At 33.4% G+C, this 25351-nt stretch overlaps 2 protein-coding genes across 14 annotated transcripts in view; both read right to left on the bottom strand.

Moving 5' to 3' along the window:
* LOC129789442 (uncharacterized) overlaps window positions 1-25351 on the bottom strand; it is an 885568-nt gene that overhangs the window by 65574 nt on the left and 794643 nt on the right. The gene's annotated exons all lie outside the window — the stretch shown is intronic.
* LOC129789292 (homeotic protein spalt-major-like) overlaps window positions 1-25351 on the bottom strand; it is a 60067-nt gene that overhangs the window by 12600 nt on the left and 22116 nt on the right. For 10 of the 13 annotated variants that reach the window (XM_055825979.1, XM_055825980.1, XM_055825983.1 and 7 more), the window contains exon 2: window positions 50-899. In XM_055825979.1, the coding sequence (XP_055681954.1) occupies window positions 50-899 (850 nt within the window). Of the gene's footprint in view, window positions 1-49; window positions 900-6507; window positions 7385-25351 lie in introns of those variants that run through there. The other 3 variants (XM_055825991.1, XM_055825992.1, XM_055825982.1) reach the window with 2 other exon arrangements.

Raw genomic sequence — 25351 nt, 5'->3', positions numbered from 1 at the left:
CTTACATGTTTTAAACGGGTAGGGTAGTATTATTTAAAAGTAAACTAACCTGCTAATTATGACTTCTGGTTCCAATTTGGACAGATCTTCATCATCGTGCTTCTCACTCATGTCATCCCGATCTGCTGCATCTTCAGATCCTTCCATTTCATCTTTTGCATCCATATGCTCTTCCTCATGACTGTTTATATCCGTTGCTTCTTTGCCAATATCAGAAGTTTTGGGTACATTCATTGATAATTGCGATTGTAATTGCTGAATTAATTGTAACTGAAATACATGTTGGTGTTGCAGAGTAAAGAGTGTTGAATGCAAAACTGCGAGTTCTTTGAGGGCAGCCTCATTGTTGCCATTATTGGCTAAAGCGGTAGCAGCAAATTGAGCTACCGCAACTTTTGTATTTTGAAGTGCCTCTAGAGTAACATGGCTAGGAGGAAAAGGACCTCCTGCCACCGGGCTATTTATATCTGATTCTGCAGGTATTTCGCTTCTTTCCATATTTTCTTCTTCTTCATCTTCAAGAGTATCATCTCCGGCTTCCTCATCACCTTCACTGCTATTATTATTTGCAGCATCTTGACTATGTCGTAGGGCTTTTTCTACACCACCAGAATCTATAGGATCTGTGGTATCTGGGGATTCTTCATCAGTGCCTAATTGTTCCGATTTAGCTATTGCTACCGGACTACCGGTTGGAGAACTACTATGGCCCGCCACTTCTGGCGATGTTGATGCTTCAACTTTCACGGGAATGCTGATAGGGGATATACTGCAAGTGTCCCGATGATCTAGAAGATCTTGATCGTCGGCAAATGTCTCGTGACATCGCTCGCATGTTAATCGAGTATTCGTATCGGTCAACAGAGCGTCGTCTTCGGAGCAGGAACCTGCACTGTCACCTGAAAAAGAAATGTTACATATAATATTTATTAAATTTGAATATGTTTCGCGAATTGTTACAGCAACAAATATTAGGAAAAGAAATTTGAAATTTAATATAATATAATGTACGTTACTAGTAGTTTGGCATGTATAAGACTTACTCATACATGTATTTTGGTGATAAAAGATACAATCTTTTAATTATCATTGAATTAAAAATTAACAATAAAAAATGAAATCTAAATTGTCAAAAAGAGAATAATTTAAAACTTGCTGCTAGAGTGCAATGAAAAACATGTTGACATTTTATCTTTGGAGATAAATAAATATTATAAAGTCAATATAAAATATATTCTCGGCATTTCTTACTTTGCTTTATTTTTTTTATGAGACTTTTGTGTGTATGTATTGTCAAGTCCAAGTTGCACAAAAACATTGTATTTTCTGATGCACATTTTTCATTCCTCCCATGTTGGGTGAAAAAGAAGTGTCTTTGGGTGAGGATAGTGTGAGAATGAGAAAAAAGTCATGGATGCGAAGCGAACGCACAAAATGTAACCAGAATCAACAGCAAAATGATGGCAAAAGGGGATGTTGCAAATCAGCGAGATTTTGCATCGTGGAATGGCTTTTATGCGAAATAAAGCAAAAGGACTGCATTTAGTGCCACGCATTGACGATATTTATGCAATTTAAATTACTACTATTCGTATAATAAAAGTTGCTCGATATCTGCCATGCAAATGGCAATAATAAATGTGCTGGTAAGCCGATCACTTACGGGAGCTGTGTTTATTTCAGTTGATAATTAAGTAAGGGGCCAACAAAAATTGAAATTTTGATGAAAAATGTATTTGAGGGAAGCATAAACCTTGCAACCCTATATGAAAGGCAAAATATCCTAAATGATTCAATAAGCATTATCGATTTAAGGCTATTACAAGGAGAGTATTTATTTAATAAAGTAGGGCCCTAATAATAATAAATTAGTAATAAAATTTCTAATAAACCGAAAATTCTAATTCTCCAGCCAATATTAAATCGCTATTTGCAGGAAATCTCGTAATATCCTTAGTCAGATCTAGAAACGTGAGCGATTTAGATGAACTATTTAATAAAATAATATATAAATTAAGAGAAAAGTATGTGGTTGAAGCTAAACATCGTTCGATATGTGCATGGTTGAGATAGTCACACACAAACTTTCCTTGTTTTAACAATTTAGCAGCATAACAGAAATGTCTCTATTTCACTATCCAAAAAGCGATCTTGTCTTTATGTGAAACTCTCACAATGCGGTGAAATGTGGCTGGAAGTACCGGAATTAAGAAATCTACTAAGCTTTAGGTGCTTCTTCAACAGGGCAAAAACGATATTACTTTTGTAACTCCAAGGAGGCCATATATGGGGAGCGAGTTTTTAATAAAATTAAAGCTCAACAAATAGAATTTAAAACGAGCGAATCGATCTTTTTTTTTACAGATTTTTGATGGGTGTTGCTTTCAGGGATATTTCTCTTTATTTTCTAACGACTCCCTTTTTATTGCTATCCAATATATCCAGTTTCAAAATCGAAAAAAATTAAAATTGTCTGACTTTAAAAAAAATCTAGCAATATTCTTTTTTTATTTTAATCTAATTTTATTTAGACTTTTTTATGTGAAGATATTTACTTCTCAGTTAGTTTTAATAATAACGGAATAACTCTCAGAAATCTACTAATGGGAGTCAGGTCTTTCATAGGCCTAAATGTCTACGATGCTTATAGCGAGGTATTCGAAGGGCATTACACTAAATAAAATTTTTAATTATTTGATTAAATTTGAGTATACCGAGTAATATCAATACATATACCTAGCCTATCCTAACGTTTTACTTTACTCCGCTTATTTACTTCCATGATTCCATTGCATTGCTTTGCTGTGTTACTCTTTCTTTGCTCATGCTAGATGGAAGACATACGGTAGAATATGTATGTAGATCGAACTTACATGTCCATGTGATTATGTTTACAATTGCATTCTACTTGAGATTTCAAGAACAATAGTAGTTGAATTTAAGAGATAGACATGTGGATGTGCGTCGCTGAAACAGAAGAAGATTGTCTGCTATCTTGACCAAATAGATAGAGCCATGAAATTATTTAACAATTCAGCTTCCGAAGTTGCCTAGGTTCTTCTTCTCGCACATAGTGGGCAAATTGGAATATTTCGATTAGACCAGCAGATGTGCTGAAGAGGTAAAATGAAAGAGGATGGAGCATAGAATACTTGCTGAATGCCTTTATGAATAAGCCACGCATGGAAAACAATCAATTGCCAATCTCTTTCGCTCATCGTGAATGCCGTCGGCTCTGCGATTGTGGAAAATCATTTGATTGGGTCGAATTGTGAACTGTGGAAAGGAGATCGGTGGAAGAATAACAAATTTGAGGTTTGAAAAAATACACAAATACAAACGAGATGTTCATAATTTTCCTTTTCTTAAAGAGTATAGAAATGATGATCGATAGATGCCAGAATATCATTGGTATGGTACATCGGCACATCCCATTGCAGTCGATTAAATGATTTATTTATTTGATTACTGTTGAGGAGATTGAGGAAGAATTTGAGAAAAATCACCCCATGAGAGTATACAGCCCATCAACTGGCACTTGTATATTTTTGTTGGCCAAAAAGATCTGTCGATGGGGCCTTTTTCCACTCCATTCCGCACTAAAAAAAGGGGGCGGGCGGGTGTTGTGTATGGATATTTCTCAAGATACCCACAAAGATCACATTTTTGGCATTTCGAATATTTATGTTTGAGTTGTGGTTTGGCAGGAAACTGACTTCATAATCATTTCTTTCTTTTCTGAATTCATTCGCAAGTGAGAATGAGGAGATTCCATTGGGCACCCACTAGAGTATACGTACATTCACACCATTTTTGACTCCGTCAAATAAAATTAAAATTTTTGATTTGTAAACTTTGCCTGCTTTCACAGTCAGTTAATACAACGAACAACTTGGCACAATGTGCCACAATTAATAACAGTGATATATACCATATTTTAGAGGGTGCGAATTGCTACTTGACGCTGATTTTACTTCAATCATCCTCAGTGTTTGTGGAAAATGTTACATGGTTATTCGACGTTGGCATCAATTGAAATGAGTTATGTTGTTTATTTCATGAATATACATAATTTTCTATTTAAATTTCACGAATTGATTTGAAAGAAAACAGAAGTGGGTAATGTGTAAGAATTTCTCTTCATAGAATTGATTTTTTTTTTGGAAAATTGGTAGTAATTTAGTATAGAAACTGATAGAAGACTGGACGATACTATTACTGAACTATTGGTTTTAGTATCTGTACAATATGTTTACGTATATACATGAAATAGCAATACTACATACCTCCTTATAGGACTATACAAAAACAGTAGGGGAGAGCGGGGTTAAAAAAGTCACTTAAGGGTTTAGAAAAAGCTCAAAATATCATATTTCCCAAATAAATCAAGCGAAATGTATTGCTCATTTCTTTAGGAAATTTACTGCCCTACAACTCTTTCTCAGACCATTTTATTCTATCTAGCTAGGAAATATGATATTTTAAGCTTTTTCCAAACCCTTAAGTGACTTTATTAGCCCCGCCCTCCCCTACATATAGACTTCTTTTCTCGAGCATGGTATAATAACAATGGGTCCCAAAACAATAATTTTTGGTTTTTGGACAAAAAAAATTTACTTTTAAAACAATTCTTGACGCATTTAATAGAGTTGGTGTCTAAAAATATATGGTAAATCAACTAGATAAACTTTAAGGTTTTAGATGATGCCTAATGCAAAACTACGTATACGCTACATATATACCTCAATTAGAAATTGTAGTGCACTAGTTGGACTTATCAATTTCTGATTTTCTTGGGCTTTATGAACTCAAATAGACACTCAACACCATTTCCACCTGTCTATTTTATCAAATTAAACATTTTTCCGAGTTATATAAATTCTACCAAAAAGTCGGTCAAGGTAAGTTGGAATAACAATATAACACATGCTAATCATTTAAGATTGAACATTTTGGTTAGTATATCTGTAGCATAAAATCTGCTTCACAATTTGCTTGACTTCTGACTATCGAGATATTATATAGTCGAGATATTGAGAACATCTGAAAAGTTTACCATATTATGCATTTTAGAGGCGTTATAATATAATAAATTACATAAATAATAAGGATGCATGGTAATACTATGATTTTCGAAAAAATAAAATCTAAAATATTTATCTAGATGAGAGACCGTCATATTCAATGCGTATTAATATAAGACCTAAAATAATCTTTAAATTCCGGTGATTAATTTTTTTTGCTGTGAGTACATTTATCTCTAGAATTTAACTCAATATAATTATGTCAAAGTATTTTTGTTCAAAATATTTAGAGTAGATATATCACGTTGACGGAAATATGTATTTAGCCAACATCAATTGAACATGCTGCTGGAAAACATAATATTCACCCTGGGTGTGATGACAATATTCCAATGGATGAGTTTCAGAGGGAAACACGCGAGTTCCTCTACCCCAGAAGGAAAGCCAACATTAATTTTCTGTTTACATTCCTGTCGAACCCTCTAGAGGTATTAATGAAAAATTCACTGCCAGATATGTATAACAGTTGGCTCCACATACTAAAAATACACGCTATATTTGGGACACATAAATCACATAAATTACACCAGAAAATTCCCCTGTTGAAGTATTTCTACAATTATTTCTTTCAAAAATGTAGACAGTACCGAAAGTAATTGAATAAATAAACACAATCATAAGACTTAAAGATAAAAATATTATTATTCAGACGCAATTGAAATTAATTTACACCCAAATTGATTCACAATCAAGTCTTTTTTGTGTGGAACGACAAATTATTCGTGACCAATAAAATTGAGGTCATTTGCGATTTTTTTTCATAATTAGTTTCATATAATTTGTGTGTGTCTTTGGATATATCCTCCAAAGTGCGTCTGAACGCGAGAAGAATTTCGTAAGTTTATTTTCTTAAAGCACGTTTGTATGGACACCTTGTTTAAAAAAAAAGTCCGGCACTTTTAAAATGTAGATTTTGAGTCGTGCAGAAAACATAAAAATTATTGTAACCGTGATATGAAAAATTAATTTGCGAGAAACAAATAAAAATTAAATTACGGCTACACTTTCTCATTTAAATTCTCATCGAGGTTTTGCGATATTTTAGTAAAATTCACTTCTTTCGGAGCTTTCACTTCACTCTGTGTATTGTATACATATTATGTATATATATATAAACTTCGCACTAATGTGAAGACATTAACTTATTTAATTAATGTGATTTTCTTAAAAAAAAACAATTTATTAAAATGTTGCCCAATGCGTAACGCTAAAATGTTTCATATAAAAAATGTTTTATCTCCATATCAGTGTGATTAGGCATATTTTGGAAACACTTTCACAAAATATAAATATGACATTAGGTTTTAAAAAAAAGTAGAAAAATAAGAAAGTTGTAATACTATCACGAATGGCGACGTTAATGATGTTAAAGAAACTTCTTAAAATGGTTTAAAATTAATTAAAATGACAAATTATTGCCTACCTCTATTTGGTCTTGGTTTATCTTTAAATTTCTTCAGTATGCCGTACTTCACAATACCGAATTGTATCATCTTCCACCCACCATACACTCGATAATGTCTATCGGATATGTTTTAATGTCCTTTGTGTGATTTTTGCCGATTTTGATTTTCCTCAGTGGAATTTTTATTAGTGGAAAATTAACTTTGTCAAAACTAATATCTATATTTAAATTAATTATTAAAAGTCTTTTCATTAAATTAGTGAACTTCTTCTATTTGATAACTCGCACGATTTCCGATCATCAAATTTGAATTGTTGAATCAGATGCAACTGAAGGTGAGTTTTAAGTGAATTGCACATTGTACAGTTTAATTTGCAATCTCTATTTAAATTACTTTTTCACTCATATTTTCACTTTCAATATATGTATATATCCAGGTCCATAGGGGTGAGATTTATGATCTTCACAACACTAAAATCAATGCCTAACACAAAATGCAGTCAATCAATAAATTGATTTTGGTTGTGGTACACGAAAGAGAACACCGAATTTGTCAAATGACGGTATCTAATTAAAGCACAATCAGTGAGAGCATCAATGTTCTTTGAATTGTGGTAACATGGCTCTAAAAGAATGTCAAAAGTTCACACGCAGAAAACACAACTCCTGATGAATGCCATGAATTTTCGCACGAGTCCATTGACAGACTGTGGGTTAGGAGACACAAAACTGGTGTCACAGGATTTTTTTCTTAATCCGTACAATGCACATAGATGTGTTACACGCAATATTGAACCACGCACCGTCTAGATTCATTCGAAACGCGCGTCAAAGCAGCACTGATAGACGGATTCAGTTCGCTGCCTCAACAGCCCGTCATTTCGAATTCGACTCTTCTGTTCTATATGCGGGGTACTACATGATACCTATGTTTATATGTGTGAGAAAACCAACACATTCATACTGTACACCGCTAGCAAATCCAATGGAAGGCAAGTATATAAGAAAATTTCCCCTCTCGCGTAGTACTATCCCCTCCATTTCAGAAGCATAACTCAATTTCCCGCAATTTCCGATGGTACAAGGCAACCCAAGTATAGCATAAAGTGGTATAGAATTGGGAATATGTATCTCGCTCTTCTTCATATTTCGTGTGGCAGGAAAATATCATTAATTTGCATATCCCTTCCACCTATAGAAACGAGAACAGGTTGGCCAGGTATACACTACTGACTATGTATAGAGGCATTTTCTGCTTCTGTAGGGGATTCTTCGGAGGGGGTATACCATCGAACGGCGATAGCGTTTGAAGTTGCTCATCGGGAGACTTCGTTGCCTTTATGAAAATACATATTTTATGTGGTGGCCGGACGACGAGTTTGCGCGTCGTTCGGCTCACTCAGACTCCTTCTTTGAGCACTGAAATATTAATAAGAAGAAGATGACAAACCGAAACTTTGATTATGACAGGCAGAGGAGGAGCATTTGCCGTCGGGGCGGAGCATATTTCTCATATGTTTATTATTGAGTCAGAACCGTCGAATGCCTTGTATGCTGCAATATGTAATATTCCACAAAAGTCATAATACAATCCCTTCCCTCAATAACTCTCTCCTCTCATAGTCAAAAACCCAACTGCTGACATTTTCTGGTCGCAGATCAAGGATTGGTAAAAATTGGTAAACATAACAATTCTCTATTCTAATCTATTCTAATTCTTATATCAAACCCAAGGAAAGTTCATTCGTTATCATTTACTCAAACAGTAGCATTTAAGGGAAAAAACATAACCATATATAAAAGATGGAAAATAGATCGTTGCATTTTTAGAAATAGAAAGAATCCAAAGAAATTGAACAACCATAATCTAAAAATACAACTACTCTGGAAAGGCAAAACAGTGTTACTTTCATATAATGACGCCTCGGATATACCACTCTCGCTCACTTCAAATAAAGAATGTGAAAAGTACATTCGAGTAGTTGATATACTGAGAGACCATTGTATACTACATACATAAAAAAAATATACTTAAAAAAAAGAATACCTAAAAGTATAGAAACTAACTAAAAATTGTAAATTAAATCTGTAAAGATTTTCTTTAGAAAATTTCCTGCACAACATTTTGTAATATGAAATGGAAAATATGTTTTTTTTTAGGTTTTTCTATTTCCTTATTACCCCAATTTTTCGTATAATTTTAGTGATTCTACTATGTCAGAGCCTTTTTACGGATAGGAGAGTATCAATCTTGTGATTCCACCGCTTGTATTTGGACCGGAGACCTTTTGGATGTGAACCTCCATATGGAAAACAATAACATCAAGAAAACTGAATAGGGGTTACAATATTATTAGGTAATTATTGTTGTTTTAGCATTAATTATTATTTTTTAGTAGGGGAGACCGGGGCTAATAAAGTCACTTAAGGGTTTGGAAAAAGCTTAAAATATCATATATCCTAGCTAGATAGAACAAAATGATCTGAGAAAGAGTTGTAGGGCAGTAAATTTCCTAAAGAAATGAGTTATACATTTCGTTTTATCTGTTTGGGAAATATGATATTTTGAGCTTTTTCTGAACCCTTAAGTGACTTTTTTAACCCAGGTCTTCCCTAACATCTATATTCGTTAAATTTCTCAATTCTACGTGACCCTCTGAGTATTGTCTAGGATATGGTTTAGATCCTCCACAGACTGAGATCTGAGAATATAAGATTAGAGTGTGTTTTGTATAGAGCTGTTAGTATAGATTAATTTAGTGCTATATCTATAAACTTTCAAAATAATATTTTCCAGTTTGGCTAATGTAAACCGTATTAAATTAATTTCCTTGTCGCAATTTGAATTGATTTTTGAAACATATCATCAAATAAAAAAGCAGAACCACTCACGGCATTAATAACGCACCAGATACCCTCTCGTCGGAAATGTTATATAGATAGTGGTAGGTACTACATAATATATAATAAATACATAGATACGTTTCGGGTGGTTGGGGAGCGAAAGCGCACGCTTTTTCAAGGGGGGTCGTGTGTTTTTTGCGTGTCGAAGGGACCATTTTCGATGGATAGCCGTCGAATTGCAATTGAAATCGACTACAGAGTGAATGAATGCGATATTTGTTTATTTTATAAATGAATTGTGAATAAATTCGCAAACACGAATTTGCAAAATTTATCAAACACAATGGCGGAATTTAATGCAATCCACGAGGTATTTCGAAGGTACCCCAAATACTCATTCAGCGAGGGAGTGTTTTTTTTTTGACGCTATCCCACGTGTTCACGGTCTTTAATTTATACATATTTTAGGGGTTCGAAATAAAAAAAAACACAAAAAAATCTTCTGAGTAAAAAGGGAAAGAAGACTGATGAAAATAGATCTATATAGTAATATGGGTAATATGGTAATAGTTTTACTGTTTCAAGACTATGTATTGTTAAATATTTTGAAATAGAAAATTCAAAATCTAAAGTATCGCACAAGTGCAAAACTTATCTGGTTAAAAGCGTGATGTCGAATTTTAGAGTGCAGTAACAATTTTATTAAAAACTATTGTATTTTTTTAATTCATTAAAACGAAACCATTGATGTGTAAAAATTATTGGGTGGGTAACAATGATATATAATATGCCATTTATTTTAGATTGTATGTACATAATATAGAAATGAATTTCGATACAGGAAAAGGAACGGACTCATTAGAGACCGACATTTCCACAACTGTTGTTTTATGAAAGTTTTATCTATTTTTACTTTATTGCTTATGCATATTTTAAAAAATTAAATATTCCTCTACTTCGAGGAACAAGCATATATTTATAAAAGTCACTGCGAGACTTATTAACAAGCGACAAAGTTGGACTGCGCACATGAATTAATGCATTAAATGGTTTGTTGGACTCTCACGAGAAGCAATAGCGTGGGCGATTGACAGAGTATCAAGTCCGTTGAAATAATTTCATTATGGGCGATTAATTCCATTCGATTTTGATTCAAATTTCACTTCATCTCCTTCCGATTAATTTTAGCAAAGGAGAAAGTTTACATTTTTAAGTGATCTTTTTGCAAATTCTTTGTACATTCACATTGTAGGACGTTTTTCCCCCATAACTCTTCACCTCACCGCTTTTTGAAGAATTTTTTGAGAGACGCAAAAAATGGTCATAATATTTGTGGATCATCTAACAAGAGGATGCGACAGTTTTAAATTTTGCGCACTGTGACCATCGCCGGAGATAATCCTTTTCTATCTCAGAAAACATCGGATTACTTATAGATCTTCTTTTTGCTTTCATCCTTCTGTGCTTGGGAACTCCATAGATGGATTACAGAAAACGTTCCTTTTCCTCCCACATGAAATGCGAGACCGCAATATTAATTTCACAATTTCCAGCCTTGTCGCTTGTCTATGAACGAGTATGGTTGTTAAATCATGTGCGAAGAAAGGAAGAAATATTGTTTTGTCACCAAAGATTTTCTTTCTCTCCATACCGAAAAGCAATGATGTCTGTATTACAAGCAATGTCAAAGCAAAAAAAAAGGATAGGAATAGGAATTTATTTCAATTGAATGTACTTTGTATATAATACTATACTATGTATGGTTTAGTTTGAGCAAAGTATGTAAGAATATAGTCTTACGGTATCATACATTATACAGATGTGTAAGTATTATAGAAAGAAATTTAGCAATTCCTAATAAATTGATTATCTGAATAATAAAGAAACTTCCCTTGCTCTTCTTTTTAAATTTAAAATAAGAGTTACAAAATATTTTCTCTAACAAGTTGATGGGGACAAGAATTTAAAATTGAGGTATATATGTGTATACTTAATACAAGATTTTCGGGCAATTTTCATTTGTACCATATATTACTTAATTAATCAATAATTTAGTCAATTTATTAGATTTTACACATTTATAAAATAAACTTTATAATAAATGAAATGACACGGCTTCATGGGACACAATCAAATGAAATTTGAATGTGAATTGGTGAATGATACTTTTGCGTAACAAAACAGGGAATTATTTTATAATTTTTGAGGACAATTTTTTTTGTTCTTCCCTAAGCTTCCATGTATGAAATGCAATATTCAAAGATTTATCCTCGGAGCACAATAGCTACTACAGGGGAAGATGAAGGAAATAGTGAAAAGAAATTGAAAAATAATATTTGTCAAGCCGCCAGCAAAATAGAATTTTGACAACGGCCTTTGTTCCTTTTATACATATACCTACCTAACTAAATACACTGCCGAAGAGGGAGGACTTGTCAAAGAATAAGACAATTTCCATCGAGGAAATTCAAAATGTTAGGTATTGTGATTTTGTCAATTGCATGTTAATATACAGAGGATCATAATGTAGAGGGATTTATCGGTTGTGGTTCTTTTGTTATTTTTACCTATGCTATTATCGAGTAATACTTTGCGAGTCTTCCCCATACTAATTTTGAATTATTGCAGCTCTACTTCACGCACATGCAGTGACAATTTTCCGCATGATGATGCAATGGGAGCACTACAAATCCCAAAAATAAATATATTACTTTCTGCAGTGGCATTTTCATTTGGATCATTATTTGTGTATTTGACGGGGTGATCAAATGCAGTCCTAGAAAGATGTGGACTCAATTCTTACTGATGGGTTGGATGGTCCTAAAAAGGAGAGTTTAGAAAATAAAGTTGATTCTACTTAAATGGAAAGGGGTGAACAGATCAGTGAACATTACCAGTACGAAAGCAAAAAAAAAAATGCTTGTTCCTCACCGGATTTTACATGAGAAAGAAGAGCAATGATCAGCCAGGTAGATGATCACCATGGTAAAGTGTTTGGTAAAAATATGACAGAAGTAGGGATAATTATTTGTTTGCTGTCCCAAAGCTCCTCTGAAAGGGATTCCATTTTTTTTTACTCTCAAAACTGATACACGATTGGATTTTATTATGTCTATCTCTCTTTTAAAAGGGCTCATATAATGATATAATGAAAAATTTCAATGATGGCGTCTCACTAACCCTTGACTGTATTTTTTATACATACATACATACCTACATATATGTATACTTTATGATAAAAGTCGGCATATAAAAAGGGAGGGAATGGGAAATGCTAGAAAAAAGACCACTTACATTAGAGATCGAGAGCTGTTGACAAATGTTCCATCTAACAGACATCAAATTGTCCTCTTACCTGAATGAAAGAAAAAAAGAGACGAAATGTTAAAATTAAAAAAAAATTGCTGACATTCTGTTGAATCAACATTTCATAAGCGTAATATACTCAATAAGTGCACTCATTTGGAAACTATTATAGTTATTTTTTTGAATAGGGGATTTAGCATCCCTTCATTTTTTCAATTCTTTATTCACATGACGCATGTTTCATATGTATGAGCTGAGCATACATATGGGGTGGGTAAAAATGTATATAGAAGTAGAATCAATATTTTATTTATTTTTCTCTGTATATAATACAAATCATTTTGAAAACTCAAACGTGGTTGCATTTTGGGATGGACATAGATAACACATTAATGGTGAAATACGCAAAAAGGAGCGGCCCAGAAGGAATTGAAGACGCGTGGAGGTGGATCTCTTGTAGTGAACTTGAAAAATATGCTGTTCAATAGAATTTATTGAGCATGGAATCTGTTGGGTTGTTTGCGAAATGGTTGGAGACTTTATGACAGTCGTGGAGCACTGATCAGCTGTCAACGGTGGGTCATAAACAAAGTCACGCTATACGATAAGGGCCCCACTATGGAGGACGCCGGCCGGCCATCGACCATCTCGCCCTGGAGCTAAGTCCACCCCGCAAAAAGACAACGCGTTCCCGCCATAATTTCACCAACAGATTGTATCAATAAAATAATTTCCAGTCGACAGCTTCGCGATGTTTTTGCTTTACTGCTCGCGATTGTATGGAATTTATTCTTAAAGGCACTTCACGGTTAATGAGCTCTCCATCCGTACGCAGAGTCCTCCAACACATTCTTACCTCACACTATTTTATTGCGCGTTCCGCAAGGGACACACACTGAATTGAAAATTTGTATAAATAATAAAGAAAGTCCTTTGCGGCAAGCGAATTGATCTTTCTCACAGGGTTTTTAGGCTCTTTTGGTATGCAAGTGGTGTTACTTTCTTCTGCATCTCCTTTGAATCACACCGACTCCCTTCCATCACACTCCCAATTGGTTATCTATCCTGTTTCAAAAACCTGGGGGACAATTAAGACCTTTTTTTTTATCTCATCGAAAAAAGAATTCACAGGGGTATTTCAAAAATCTCTTATGTGTTTAAGGTATTATTAGTTGGTATACCACAATCGTGGCATACCAAGTATTGTAATCATCGGAAAAACCGACCACCTCAGATCGGGCTCAAACTTGGTATGAGCAAGTTTTAGACTTCCCACATTACGAAAATGGTGGTGGAAAATTTTTGATCCGGCCGGCCGGCCGTCCTGCCGGCCGTCCTGCCGGTCGCCCAAACTTTGCCTTCTATCTTAAGAACGGTAACAGATAGAGACTTCCGGTTTGAAGTTTTCTATAGAAATGTGGGTGTAAAATTTCATTTTTTCACATTTTCAAAATTCAAAATGGCCGCCGTCCGCCATTTTGAAATACCGTGAACCACTTCCCTTAAAGTTAGAGGTCTGAAATTTTAGTATGTTGTAGTGCTCAGTGAGATGTTTTCATCAACAAATCATACTTGAAAATCGGTCAAGCGGTTTAGCAAATATGGCGGCCTAAAGCAAAAAGTGTTTTTTCAATATAACTCGAGAACGGCTTGACCGATTTTGACCATCTTGGTATCAAATAAAAGGTATTGAGAAGCCCTACAACAGTCTAGAACATTCCAAGTTTCAAAAACATCCGCAAGAGGCGCTAAAATCGAAAACAAAAATTGCCTAACTTTAAGGGGCAATATCTCCGAACATCTGTTATAGATTTCCTTTAAATTTTGATATGTTGTAGCCTGACTCAATATCTATCATCAGTCCGAAAATGAAGAAAATCTATGTCTCCGTTTAGAAGATATAGCCATTTGAAAAATTCTTGAATTTGAAAAGTTCTAAGAGCCATATCTCTTGAACGGTCTGTCCGATTTTGCTCAATTTGGTATCAAATTAAAGGTTTTGCAAAATTCTATAACTTTCCGAAACATCAGAAACCTCTAGAACCATTCCTTGTGGACAAAAAGTGCAAAAAACTGTTTTCGTAGAACAAAAATCCGCCATTTTGTGTTCTGGAGGTGACCTTGAAATGTATCGCAATATACATCAGATTATAGCTTATTTTAATAGCTTTCCATAACTAGTCAAGAAATTTCTGTAGGTCTAATAGAACTTAAGATATAAGCATTTTAATCCGTCAAATTGCTAAATTTTACAAAAAATAGACTTTGCCTACTAATACTACTCACAAATTAAATTACAATGCATAGACTGACCCATCCGCGTTGTGGTATACCAACTCTAATAACTGGACGCGTTATGATTGACTTTTTTTTCGATTATAAATTATTATATCCTGTAAGAGTTATGAAAAAAGAGAAAAATTTAAGCTTATAGTGATTAATTTAATGAAATAAGATTTAATGGAAAAAAATCATTTGTAAACCTGTAATAGGACATTTTTTACTTTTTAAATTCAGATTCACAAAAATTATGCAAAAGAAGGGGGTGAGTGGAAAAGTGTTTAGGGTTAACTTCTCTTCTTTGCACTAACCACCCTTATAATGAAAATCACAGCTAAAACATGAATATATTCTCGGTGTGGATACCTCACATAGAATTTTTTAAGGAGCCTGTGGTAGTTTCAGAAATTCGATGGATGGTAGCTTCAAATTTTTGGTGTGAGACCTACACAAAGGAAATGAGAAAATTATGTGGTTCAATGTCTTTTGTTGCATATCAAATTGCCAAATCAGCCAGACAAAACTGTTTTGTTGCGAGTCATATTTATCAATTTTAATGAGCATCCCTCGTTAATGACTCGATCAGATAAAATATTGAGTCCGTGTGCCGTAGACTGAATGTTTATATATAGAAAAGGATGTCGCGTGAAATTTCGATACATGAATCGAAACGCTGGATCAGGAAAAATATATACATACTATGCTCCATATGGATAAATTCCATGTACCTTTATGAAATTCCATATAATCGAATATCATTTGGTATAATCGAAGGTTAATACGTGGCTCGAAATTCGTGCAAGAACCAGAGGTAGATAAGAATACAAGAAGTGGAAGTCCACAAATAAAAACGATCGCGTTTTGTTTATACGACAGGGAAAAAATACTTCCAAAAACATGTCTCTCTAAAAACCAAACATTAAAAAAAGAATTTCAAAAAAAAAAGTCAATCATAACGCGTCCAGTTATAAGAGTTGGTGTCCCACAACGTGTAGAAGTTTGTTTATGCGTTGTAGTGCGATTTGTGAGCAGAATTAGTAGGCAAAGTTGATTTTTTTTGTGATATTCAGTAGTTTGATGCATAAAAAAGGTCATATCTCTGGTTCTATAAGACCTACAGAAATTTCTTGACCAGTTTTGGAAAGGTCTTGAAATAAACTATAATCTGACATATATTTCGATACATTTCAAGGTGACCTCTAGAACACAAAATGGCGGCTATTTGTTTTATAAAAACAGTTTTTGGCATTTTTTGCCCTAAAAGAAGGGTTCTAGAGGGTTCTGATGTTCTAGAAAGTTGTAAAGTATTGCAAAAGCTTTAATTTGATACCAAGATGAGCAAAATCGGTCAAGCAGTTCAAGAGATATGGCTATTAGAACTTTTCAAATGCAAGAATTTTCCAAATGGCCATATCTTCTAAACGGCGACATAGATTTTCTTCATTTTTGGACTGGTGCAAGATTATTAGTCCTGCTATAACATATCAAAATTTAAAAGATTTGCCTAATGGGGATTCGGAGATATTGCCCCTTAAAGTTAGGCAATTTTTGTTTTTTATTTTAGCGCCTCTTGCGGCCATTTTTGGAACTTGGAATGTTCTAGACAGTTGTAGGGCTTCTTGAAACCTTTCATTTGATACCAAGATGGTCAAAATCGGTCAAGCCATTCTCGAGTTATATCGAAAAATCACTTTTTTTTGCTTTAGGCCGCCATATTTGCTAAACCGCTTGACCGATTTTCAAGTATGAATTATCGATAAAAATGTCTCACTGAGCTCTACAACATACTAAAATTTCAGACCTCTAGCTATAAAGGAAGTGGTTGATGGTAGTTCAAAATGGCGGACGGCGGCCATCTTGGATTTTAAAAATGCGAAAAAATGAAATTTTACACCCACATTTCTATAGAAAACTTCAAACCGGAAGTCTCTATCTTCTACCATTCTCGAGTTATAAGACAAAGTATGGACCACCGGCAGGCCGGCAGGCCGGCCGGATCAAAAATTTTCCACCACCAGTTTTGGAATGTGGGTTGTCTAAAACGTGCTCATACCAAGTTTGAGCTCGATCTGAGGTGGTCGGAAAATCCGACGATTACAATACTTGGTGTTGGCCACGAAGTGGAACACCAACTAATAAAGAAGAACATCATTCTCATGAACTGGAATTTCATTTTTTTTAATAAAATTTTGATAAAATTTAGGTTAAACATAGAACATAATTAATTTTCATAATATCCAAATTAATCTCATCCCTCTTCGTAAATCTAAGTTAACGTAAAAGTTCCTTTATATTAAATTGTATCTTTGATTAAAAAACTTTGTTAATTCTTTGGATAATTTCTTATAAAATTATTGCAGACAATGAAGTTTGATCACATCTGTTAGGAGGTCCCGATTGACTGGTTGAATGATGCCTGTAAATTTTGTATTTTTCTGTGTCTTTTTTGGGATTTGATATTTTTTCACATAAATTCGATGACATTTTTTCTCAAGACCGAATGGGGAGATATGATCTCCAGGGCGATGATGATGACAATCCCATTCGGCGTCGTGTTAAAAGATCCTCGGGTCCATTCATGTTTTTCGCTCATAAATCAACCTCCGAGAGAACCTCCACGCATAACCCGATGACGCTCTATAATGATGATCACTATCCCGCAAAAGAGACACAGAAACCAATTTAACTTTTTGACTCTCATCAATGGACACCCGAGAATTTTCTATATATACATTGTGTATTATATAAAAAAAAAGCTTGGGGCAAAGAAACGAGTTTGTTAGACTAACATAAATTTATACATATCACGGGATAAAACTACCCGTGATGAGAGGGATGGGGGGACAAAAATAATTTAGAGGTGTTTATTCAAAATAATATTAAATCAAATGGAATAAATTATTTGGAAGCCTTTATAAAAATTACAAATCGATAAAAAAGTAGAGATTAAAATAGTTTCTGTTAAATAAGTATAAGTAGGTATATTAAATAAAACATTACTGGTTTTAAAAAAAAAGCAAAATTTCCTAGAAGTGATCCCTTGAGTTTTAAATATAAGTACACGCATATTTGTAATGCATTGTGCATACATATAACTGTGAGAAGTCTTAAGAGCCATTGAATTTAATGGCGTAGAACAGAAAATAATGGTCATATTCCTGTGAGTGTGAATATCGTTCACGTCACAAAAATCCAATGATAATACTAATTAGACGGCGACTAATCGACCATTTCCACACGCTTCTTTACAGCATTGCTCTGTTGTTACGAGGAATGCGATTGTGTAGCACTATAAATTTAAATTCTGACAAATAAAATAGTTTATGCAAATATCAACACTGAAAAGAACTATCTGCTTTGGGAGGCTAACAAACTCAAAATGATATTGGAATTAATCCAGGATTAATTATCGTCATACCTTCGTTTTCCTTCTTACTATCCAATGAAAATATTCTTGTTATAGGATGGTTTCTGTTTAATTATGCATGTTTAATTTTTTTTCTAAAGTATTTAGGCACTTAGGATAATGTAGCAAAAAGTAAAAATATTTCGTAAATTTATAGATATTTTTTAAAAATTTGAAAATTTCTTAAAGACGCAATAAAATCATATAATCGAGGTGACTAATAGAATCAAAAAGTCTCAAAATTTAATTTTTCGCAGAAGCATGTTTTGAAATAAAAGTCATCGCAGTGAAATAATGAGCTTTAGCTCGATTCCATAAAATCTTGTCATTCTTGGGGAAAAGATTAAGAGTGGACCCGTGTAGCCAAAAGCATTCTTGGCACTGATTTCACCAATAATTCGTCACGTCATAAGCCAACCGTCAAAACACTCAAAATAATTCCTCCTCGGCGAATCACCCGGGAAGTTTTGTAGATTTTCTTGACGTGTGAAGTACGAAACACTCATTCGCATAGATAAATTGTAGTAAATAACAAACGGGACAAATTGGTCAATGTATTTAGTTGTGGGTGGTGGGTGTTTCAGGGCAAGGGGAAGCTTGTTGATAAATTAACAAGATCTGTGATTCTCACTTAGCAGATTAACATCTTTACAATATGAAAGACTGTGGTTAATTTGAAAAGTTTCATAGGTCCGTCTCATGAGGTTAATCTTTGTTTTTCATTTTTTTTCTTAAGTCTTCCATACGTTTTTAATGTTTTATTTTTTATAATATTTTTTTATTTAAAAAATAAATATAAACCTACTTATATGTTGAAAAAAATAAAGGTTTGAGAGAATGGAGAGAGTATTTCAGGGAGTATTATAATTCGAGATAGGTATACAATATCGCGTCATTACCTAATTATAATATATCCAATTTAAACCTAAAATATATATATATATATATATTTTCAAAATATCTCAATTAATTTTTTCTTTTCATTGCAAACATTAAATTAGCCCTAATTGATGTTGTAATAACCACCGCTAAATTTATTTAAAATTTCTTTTCAAAATATTAAAATCATAATTGGTGGATGTCAGTCCGAAACTTTACCGCAAATAAAATTCACTCTAAAGCTAATTTCTGCCACGAGTGAAAGCTATTTCACTGAAATAAGTTCCGACTTTTTGTCTCACTGTTTAACTTTTTTTTTTACCAACCAGCAGTACCAGCAAGTAATGGTTAGTGCTCTGTTCCATGGAGCTATGTACAATTGCCTCAACCAAATGAACGACCGACCACCTGTCTGTCATCATCAAAAGGAGTCCACTTGTCAATTAAGAAGTTCGCTTCATCATTTTATGTGTATCACTGTATTTTCCTTGCAAAGATCAAAAAAAAAAGTTCCTACATAAGACTTTCATGAATATTGAATCTTTTTATGGTTAAAAATTGTCTACTCTTTTCTGTCCTGCATGAAGAAACAATAAGATGATTGTGGAGGATGAAGGAAAAAAATGGTTCAAAATAAATATGTAGGTATGTACATTTATAGGCCCGGAGAACAAAAGAGCCAAGAGAAGATGTATTTGAATGTAAAAACAGAAATTGTCAGAAAATGAAGTTAAATTGCACGTTTTGCTGGTATTGGGTGTGTATGGCAGAAGAAGACGGAGTTGTTTTGAGATGGCAAAGCGGGAAGTATGCATGGTGGTGCAAGATAAGACCATCGGTATTTAGTAGCAGTTGGAGAATGATTTGTGAAAACATGGTCTCGCGGAACTTTTAAAGCCATTTCCAAGGCTGAATCAGGGATTGAAGAGTTATGCACTATTCACACTAATTGATAACCTCATGATACTCGAAATGCAGTGAATTGATAGAGTTTTAGGATATACGACACTTTGTCCAACTTATCCACCTCATGAAGACTCAATTTATCTATCGCGCATAAGCGCTAGCATAGAGCAGAAAAGTTTATTTGTGTTCAAATGTCTCGACAACATACAATAATAAGCGATTGAAAGTACGATTAAACGTGGGAAAATGAGAACGAAACGAGACAATCATCTTGAAACGCCCACACTTCTTCTAAAGTGCAATGGTTTCATTACAGTTTATATACATAGACATGTATAATGTAAATATCTACAGTATATTATATACATATGTACGTACATATCTATTCAAATTGAGCATAAGATAGTAAGTGTAGGTAAAGAAAATTAATTCATAAGAATTTTGAAACTTTTTTTCAGAAAATATTGTAGGTATTGATTGGAACTTTAAAGTCTTTCATCAAAGAAAGCTATTATTAAAAAATATATAATGTGTTATTTATGTATAATTAAATCATATCTAAAATATGCTACACAAGTAGTTGTTTGTGTTTTAATCATCAAACTACCAAATGTATTATAATATTTATTGTATCCGAGAGACAGTCTGCATGTTACGCGTTTTCCGTACATCGCGGGGATGTCCAATGTGACTCCACCTTTAAGAGCAAATAATAATTTTTGCCATACTCCTTTTGTGACTAAAACATCCATTCAGTCGCGACATTGGCGACAAAGGGCATATTCGAGGATGAAGAATTTTTGGGCGAAACAGAGACAGAGACAAAATAAACAATCAAAATAATACAGAGGAGTTTTATGTTTGCGTTTCCATTGGATTTTTAGGTATACGCTACTCTTGTACTACGTGTCATCATCGTTTGTCCAGGAAGAGGAGGATAGTAGAACGAAAAATTACTCTTTAATGCTTCAGAAGTACCTACAACATTGTCTTCGGCAGTTTCAAGATCTTGAGAATAACTCTTTTAAAATCATGCTCACAATTGTTGTGTGCAGTTATGTTAGTGAATTTCTCTATAAGTCCACGCGTACTTGTCGTTTATCAATCAACGAATGAAGAATATATTTGGTCAATGGCCTCGCTCCCAGTATCATCAAATTGGCTCTTTTACAATTTAAATCAGTGTCGAATAAATTTGTTGTCAATTACACATGGCGCATCGTTCACGATTTTGTAACGATTGCTGGAGAATGCTATATGGATTTGTTGGATTATTAAAATACTCAAAGACTTTAATTACGAAAAAATATATCAAGCAAAAATAGACTATGTTTAGCTAAAATTGTAGGTAGTCTCATTCTTTTATTAGGTGTTCTTAAGTGGATTGTTCGGTTTTAGAGGAGAATGTTGAGATGTATCGCTTTCTTCTTGTTCTGCCGTCTAGGTGCTAAAACATTATGTTTAGTACATATCTCATCTAATACTATGTATAATAAATAAACTTTCTTTTCAATTGAAAAAAAAAACAACGATAGAAAAACATTGATTTATACTTTTGTTTCTTTTTTCAAATCTTCAAATCGCTAACCTCCATGGCGTCAGAAGAAATGTGTATAGCTTTGTGGTATTACCAATACTTGGTGCTCCAATACTTCAATAATCTTCAATGTATTTATGGAAATATATGAATATATAATAAACTGGGCAGTTCGTTTCTCATAATTTGACTTTTAAATGCTTATCCACTACCGGAGAGCTCCACGCGATACGTGGCCGTGAATATCTGTGGTAGGGAGACGATAAAACCAATCGTGAATACTCATCCGCGCAAGTCATAACTCATAAATTTATACGTAGCACTGGGAGTGGTCTGTGGAATATGGTAATCCACACTGGAGATGCATAGAAGAGCCGAGCATATCGAAGACACGAGGGAATTTGTTTATACTGCATTAAAATAGGTTTCCATTAAATTGCAGATCTCTGAATCTTCTCATCAGTGTCACTACATTTAACCACAATTGATTGGAGTTGCGCATATTTTAGTTGATACAAAATACATGCTACGCACATGCTTAAGAATTTAAAGTGACTGACAAACGGTTTAATTTTGATATGTAGGTATTACTTAATAAGTAAGTTTACTCTGGACAACTGAGAGGAAAATAAAATGAAAGTTTTTTATAATCAGTTCCACAAAAAAATATTTTTATTAAGAAGTTTTCTGAATTATGTTAATAATAATAATCACTAAATTAGAACCAAACCTGTATTAGTAAAAAGTTGCAAAATCCAAATATGATAACTCTTGGGTTGAGTGGTAGAAGTAGTAAGAGATACAAAAAAAAAACAAGCGACGAAGTATTTAAGTAGTCAACATACATTTTTGTTGAGAGATTAAATTATTCTACTAGTTGGTAGAATGAATATTTATTTGTGTTTTAAAGAGCAAATTAGTCTCAAGTAAAACTCAAAATCATAAAATCATTCATTTTCACATAACAAAATTAATTGTTACAAAATTCAAATCTTTCTTCGCGTAGCAAGATTAAATTATTGTAATAAATTTGAATCGCGACAAATCGTTGATTTATTTTTAACCACATGACCGTCTTATTGGCAGATCTTTATTGTACAAAGTTGTAAAGGAGACAAATACAAGTGCCACCCACCTATTTTACCACACAAAATGCTGCGAGATAAATTGCAGGAATTTTGGCACTTTTTCAGATCTAAATTTTATGCGGGTCCTCTCAAAAGACATATCAAGAGATAAATAATGTACACATTAGGTACATAAGCAATAATAAAGTCTTCTTAATTTCCTCATGTCTTTCGTTACATGCCATATGCTCTGCCTGTACCAATGAGCAATCTGCCACATTGTTTATTCCATTATTTATTTCTTTGTCTTTTGATGCAATTGAATAACGAATCGTGAAAGAATATCTGCATGAGCAATGGCTGAAATAACCGAAGTAACATTAGAATCGACAGATACCAATTAACAATGTATTAATATCTAAATTAGGAATTTGATATTCGACAAGAACATGTAGCCCATGTCACACAAATAGAGACTTTATAAATAAAGTTGAGCTACTAACAGTGGAATCGACGTATAATCTCTTCGGTAATTCTTGGAGCATGTCTATCGATGCACTCATTAATCGGTTTTCTTATTATAACACAGAAAAGACAGAAAGACCGAATGAGACAAGAAAATATTCTGATGGTTTTAGCTTTTATAAATAGTCGCACATTGACAGGGTTAAATTCAAAAGTTTTTTCGAAAGCAAAGATTAACTTGCTAAAGGTGATGATACAAAGTACGTATTGCATTCATTTCTAAAAAGTCACTACTTTAGATCAGTTCAAATCAAGTCAGTTAAGTGCGTTTTTTAAGACACTTACATGGGAAATAGTTATGTTGGTACAACAAAAATACCACTGTAATAAAATAAAACATATAATATTTTTTGTGCATTTTTCATTAAATATTAAATTAAGATTAATAGATCTTAAATTTTTTTGCTTGAGTAAAATTAAAACAAGTTTTGCTGATTACTCAATAATTTTGACGTTTAGACTTGAAGTAATAATGCTAGCTTTTCTTTTCAATACTTTAAGGATGAATACAATAGTGTTTAAAGAGAAACGGAATTTGGAGCAGAGAGTGTGCTAAAAGGAAAAAGGAAAATAATCAATACAAGTGGAGGCGATTGACAATTCAATTTGTGGAAGGTCGCGGTTCTTATCACTTTAGCTACATCGGCGCATTGTTTAACCAGCAAGTCCGGCTTCTTATTCTTCCTCTTTTTCATCTTATTCATTTCCACATTTGTTTGTTATTTGCACCTTAAGGGTCTCAAATTGCTGCAAAAAGATCAAAAAGTACTTAGCAAAAGTTTATTTTCTGTAAATTCTACATGGTAAGTTGTCACTTACTGGTCATTTTTTCTTTAATGCCTTTGCCAGTATCAAAAGTATGTTATATAGCTTATATAGCAATACCAGTAAGGAAAATAGAACTCATACCTATCTACAAATATTTTCTAGATATTGCTTGGAATGAATAAATTATATTGATTATTTGATTAAAGCACACTTTCGTTACAACATGCCTTATGTGTATTGAACTATATCAACTTTCCATGTGAAGTTTTGCTTTAGTTAAAAGAAACATCATTTTATGATCCATCCTACACCTTTTGTTGTTTATATTGCAATATCGGACAGAGATATATAGAGAGTGTCAATGATCTTGCGGAAGAATCTCATATATACTTTCCATGGTCATGTCAGGCGGTAAGGTGTACGTATGTACATAAAAAGTAAAAGTCGTGCTAAGAGAAACCCACATAGAGGTTTCTCGCTGGAGGATGAACTGGACAGGTGGGCCTATGACACAGTCCAATAGATGCCAGACAAGTGTGGGGCTAAAATCAGACGCCAAGTTGTCTATCTGACTTGTGCTGGAAATTACCTGCACTTTGCAATCCCTCCAAAGCTTTTCACCTAGTGTTGCACACATCTTCAGCACCTTGTTCAACGCCGCGGTCGTTGCTTTTTTTTTTTGGTATCGAAATGTATTGCGAGAGGAATTGACAATTCTGTTAACTCATTTCCCATGGCTGCGACGAATATCGCTGTTGATTGGGTGACAAAGAGAATTCGTCAAATTATGGGAATTAATTCACCATTTTCGATATAAGCGTGTGAATAAAACTCTCTCACGAAACATTGTCATCACTAATTGAATGAATTAATAAAATATTCCAATCAGAAACGAATCGACGTATAAAAAGGTGTTATAAAATTTGAATGAAAAAAAATACGCTTTTAATATGATGTATTCTATATCATATGTGTATATATAATACTATTATACATAAAAGATAGTGTGGTTTTGTTCTTTTTGAATTTTGTCAACACCTATTCTAAGATATGATTTTTGGAATTTAAAAATATTGTGATGGGTGCGTTTGCAACACATTTATTATTTATTAATTCACCTTAATTCAAATTCTCTCTAAACGAATAAAAGGTTTAAAATGCTTTTAATTTTTTACACTTATGAATTGATGATAATAATGAAATTTGCTTACTTTTGCCCGGGGGTTAGAATATGCTTTAATTCCACACATATGTATGTATTTTATATATTCATTATGTGGAAGCATTTTTTCACTTCAGCGCAATAAATGAACAATATAATTTTGGGAGGTAGTGGCTTCGAAT

Source organism: Lutzomyia longipalpis, chromosome 2 (assembly GCF_024334085.1).
Source record: "Lutzomyia longipalpis isolate SR_M1_2022 chromosome 2, ASM2433408v1".
In the NCBI taxonomy this organism is placed as follows: Eukaryota; Metazoa; Arthropoda; class Insecta; order Diptera; family Psychodidae; genus Lutzomyia; species Lutzomyia longipalpis.
The sequence above is the reverse complement of the archived record's forward strand: the minus strand, read 5'-3'. Positions and strand labels throughout refer to the sequence as shown.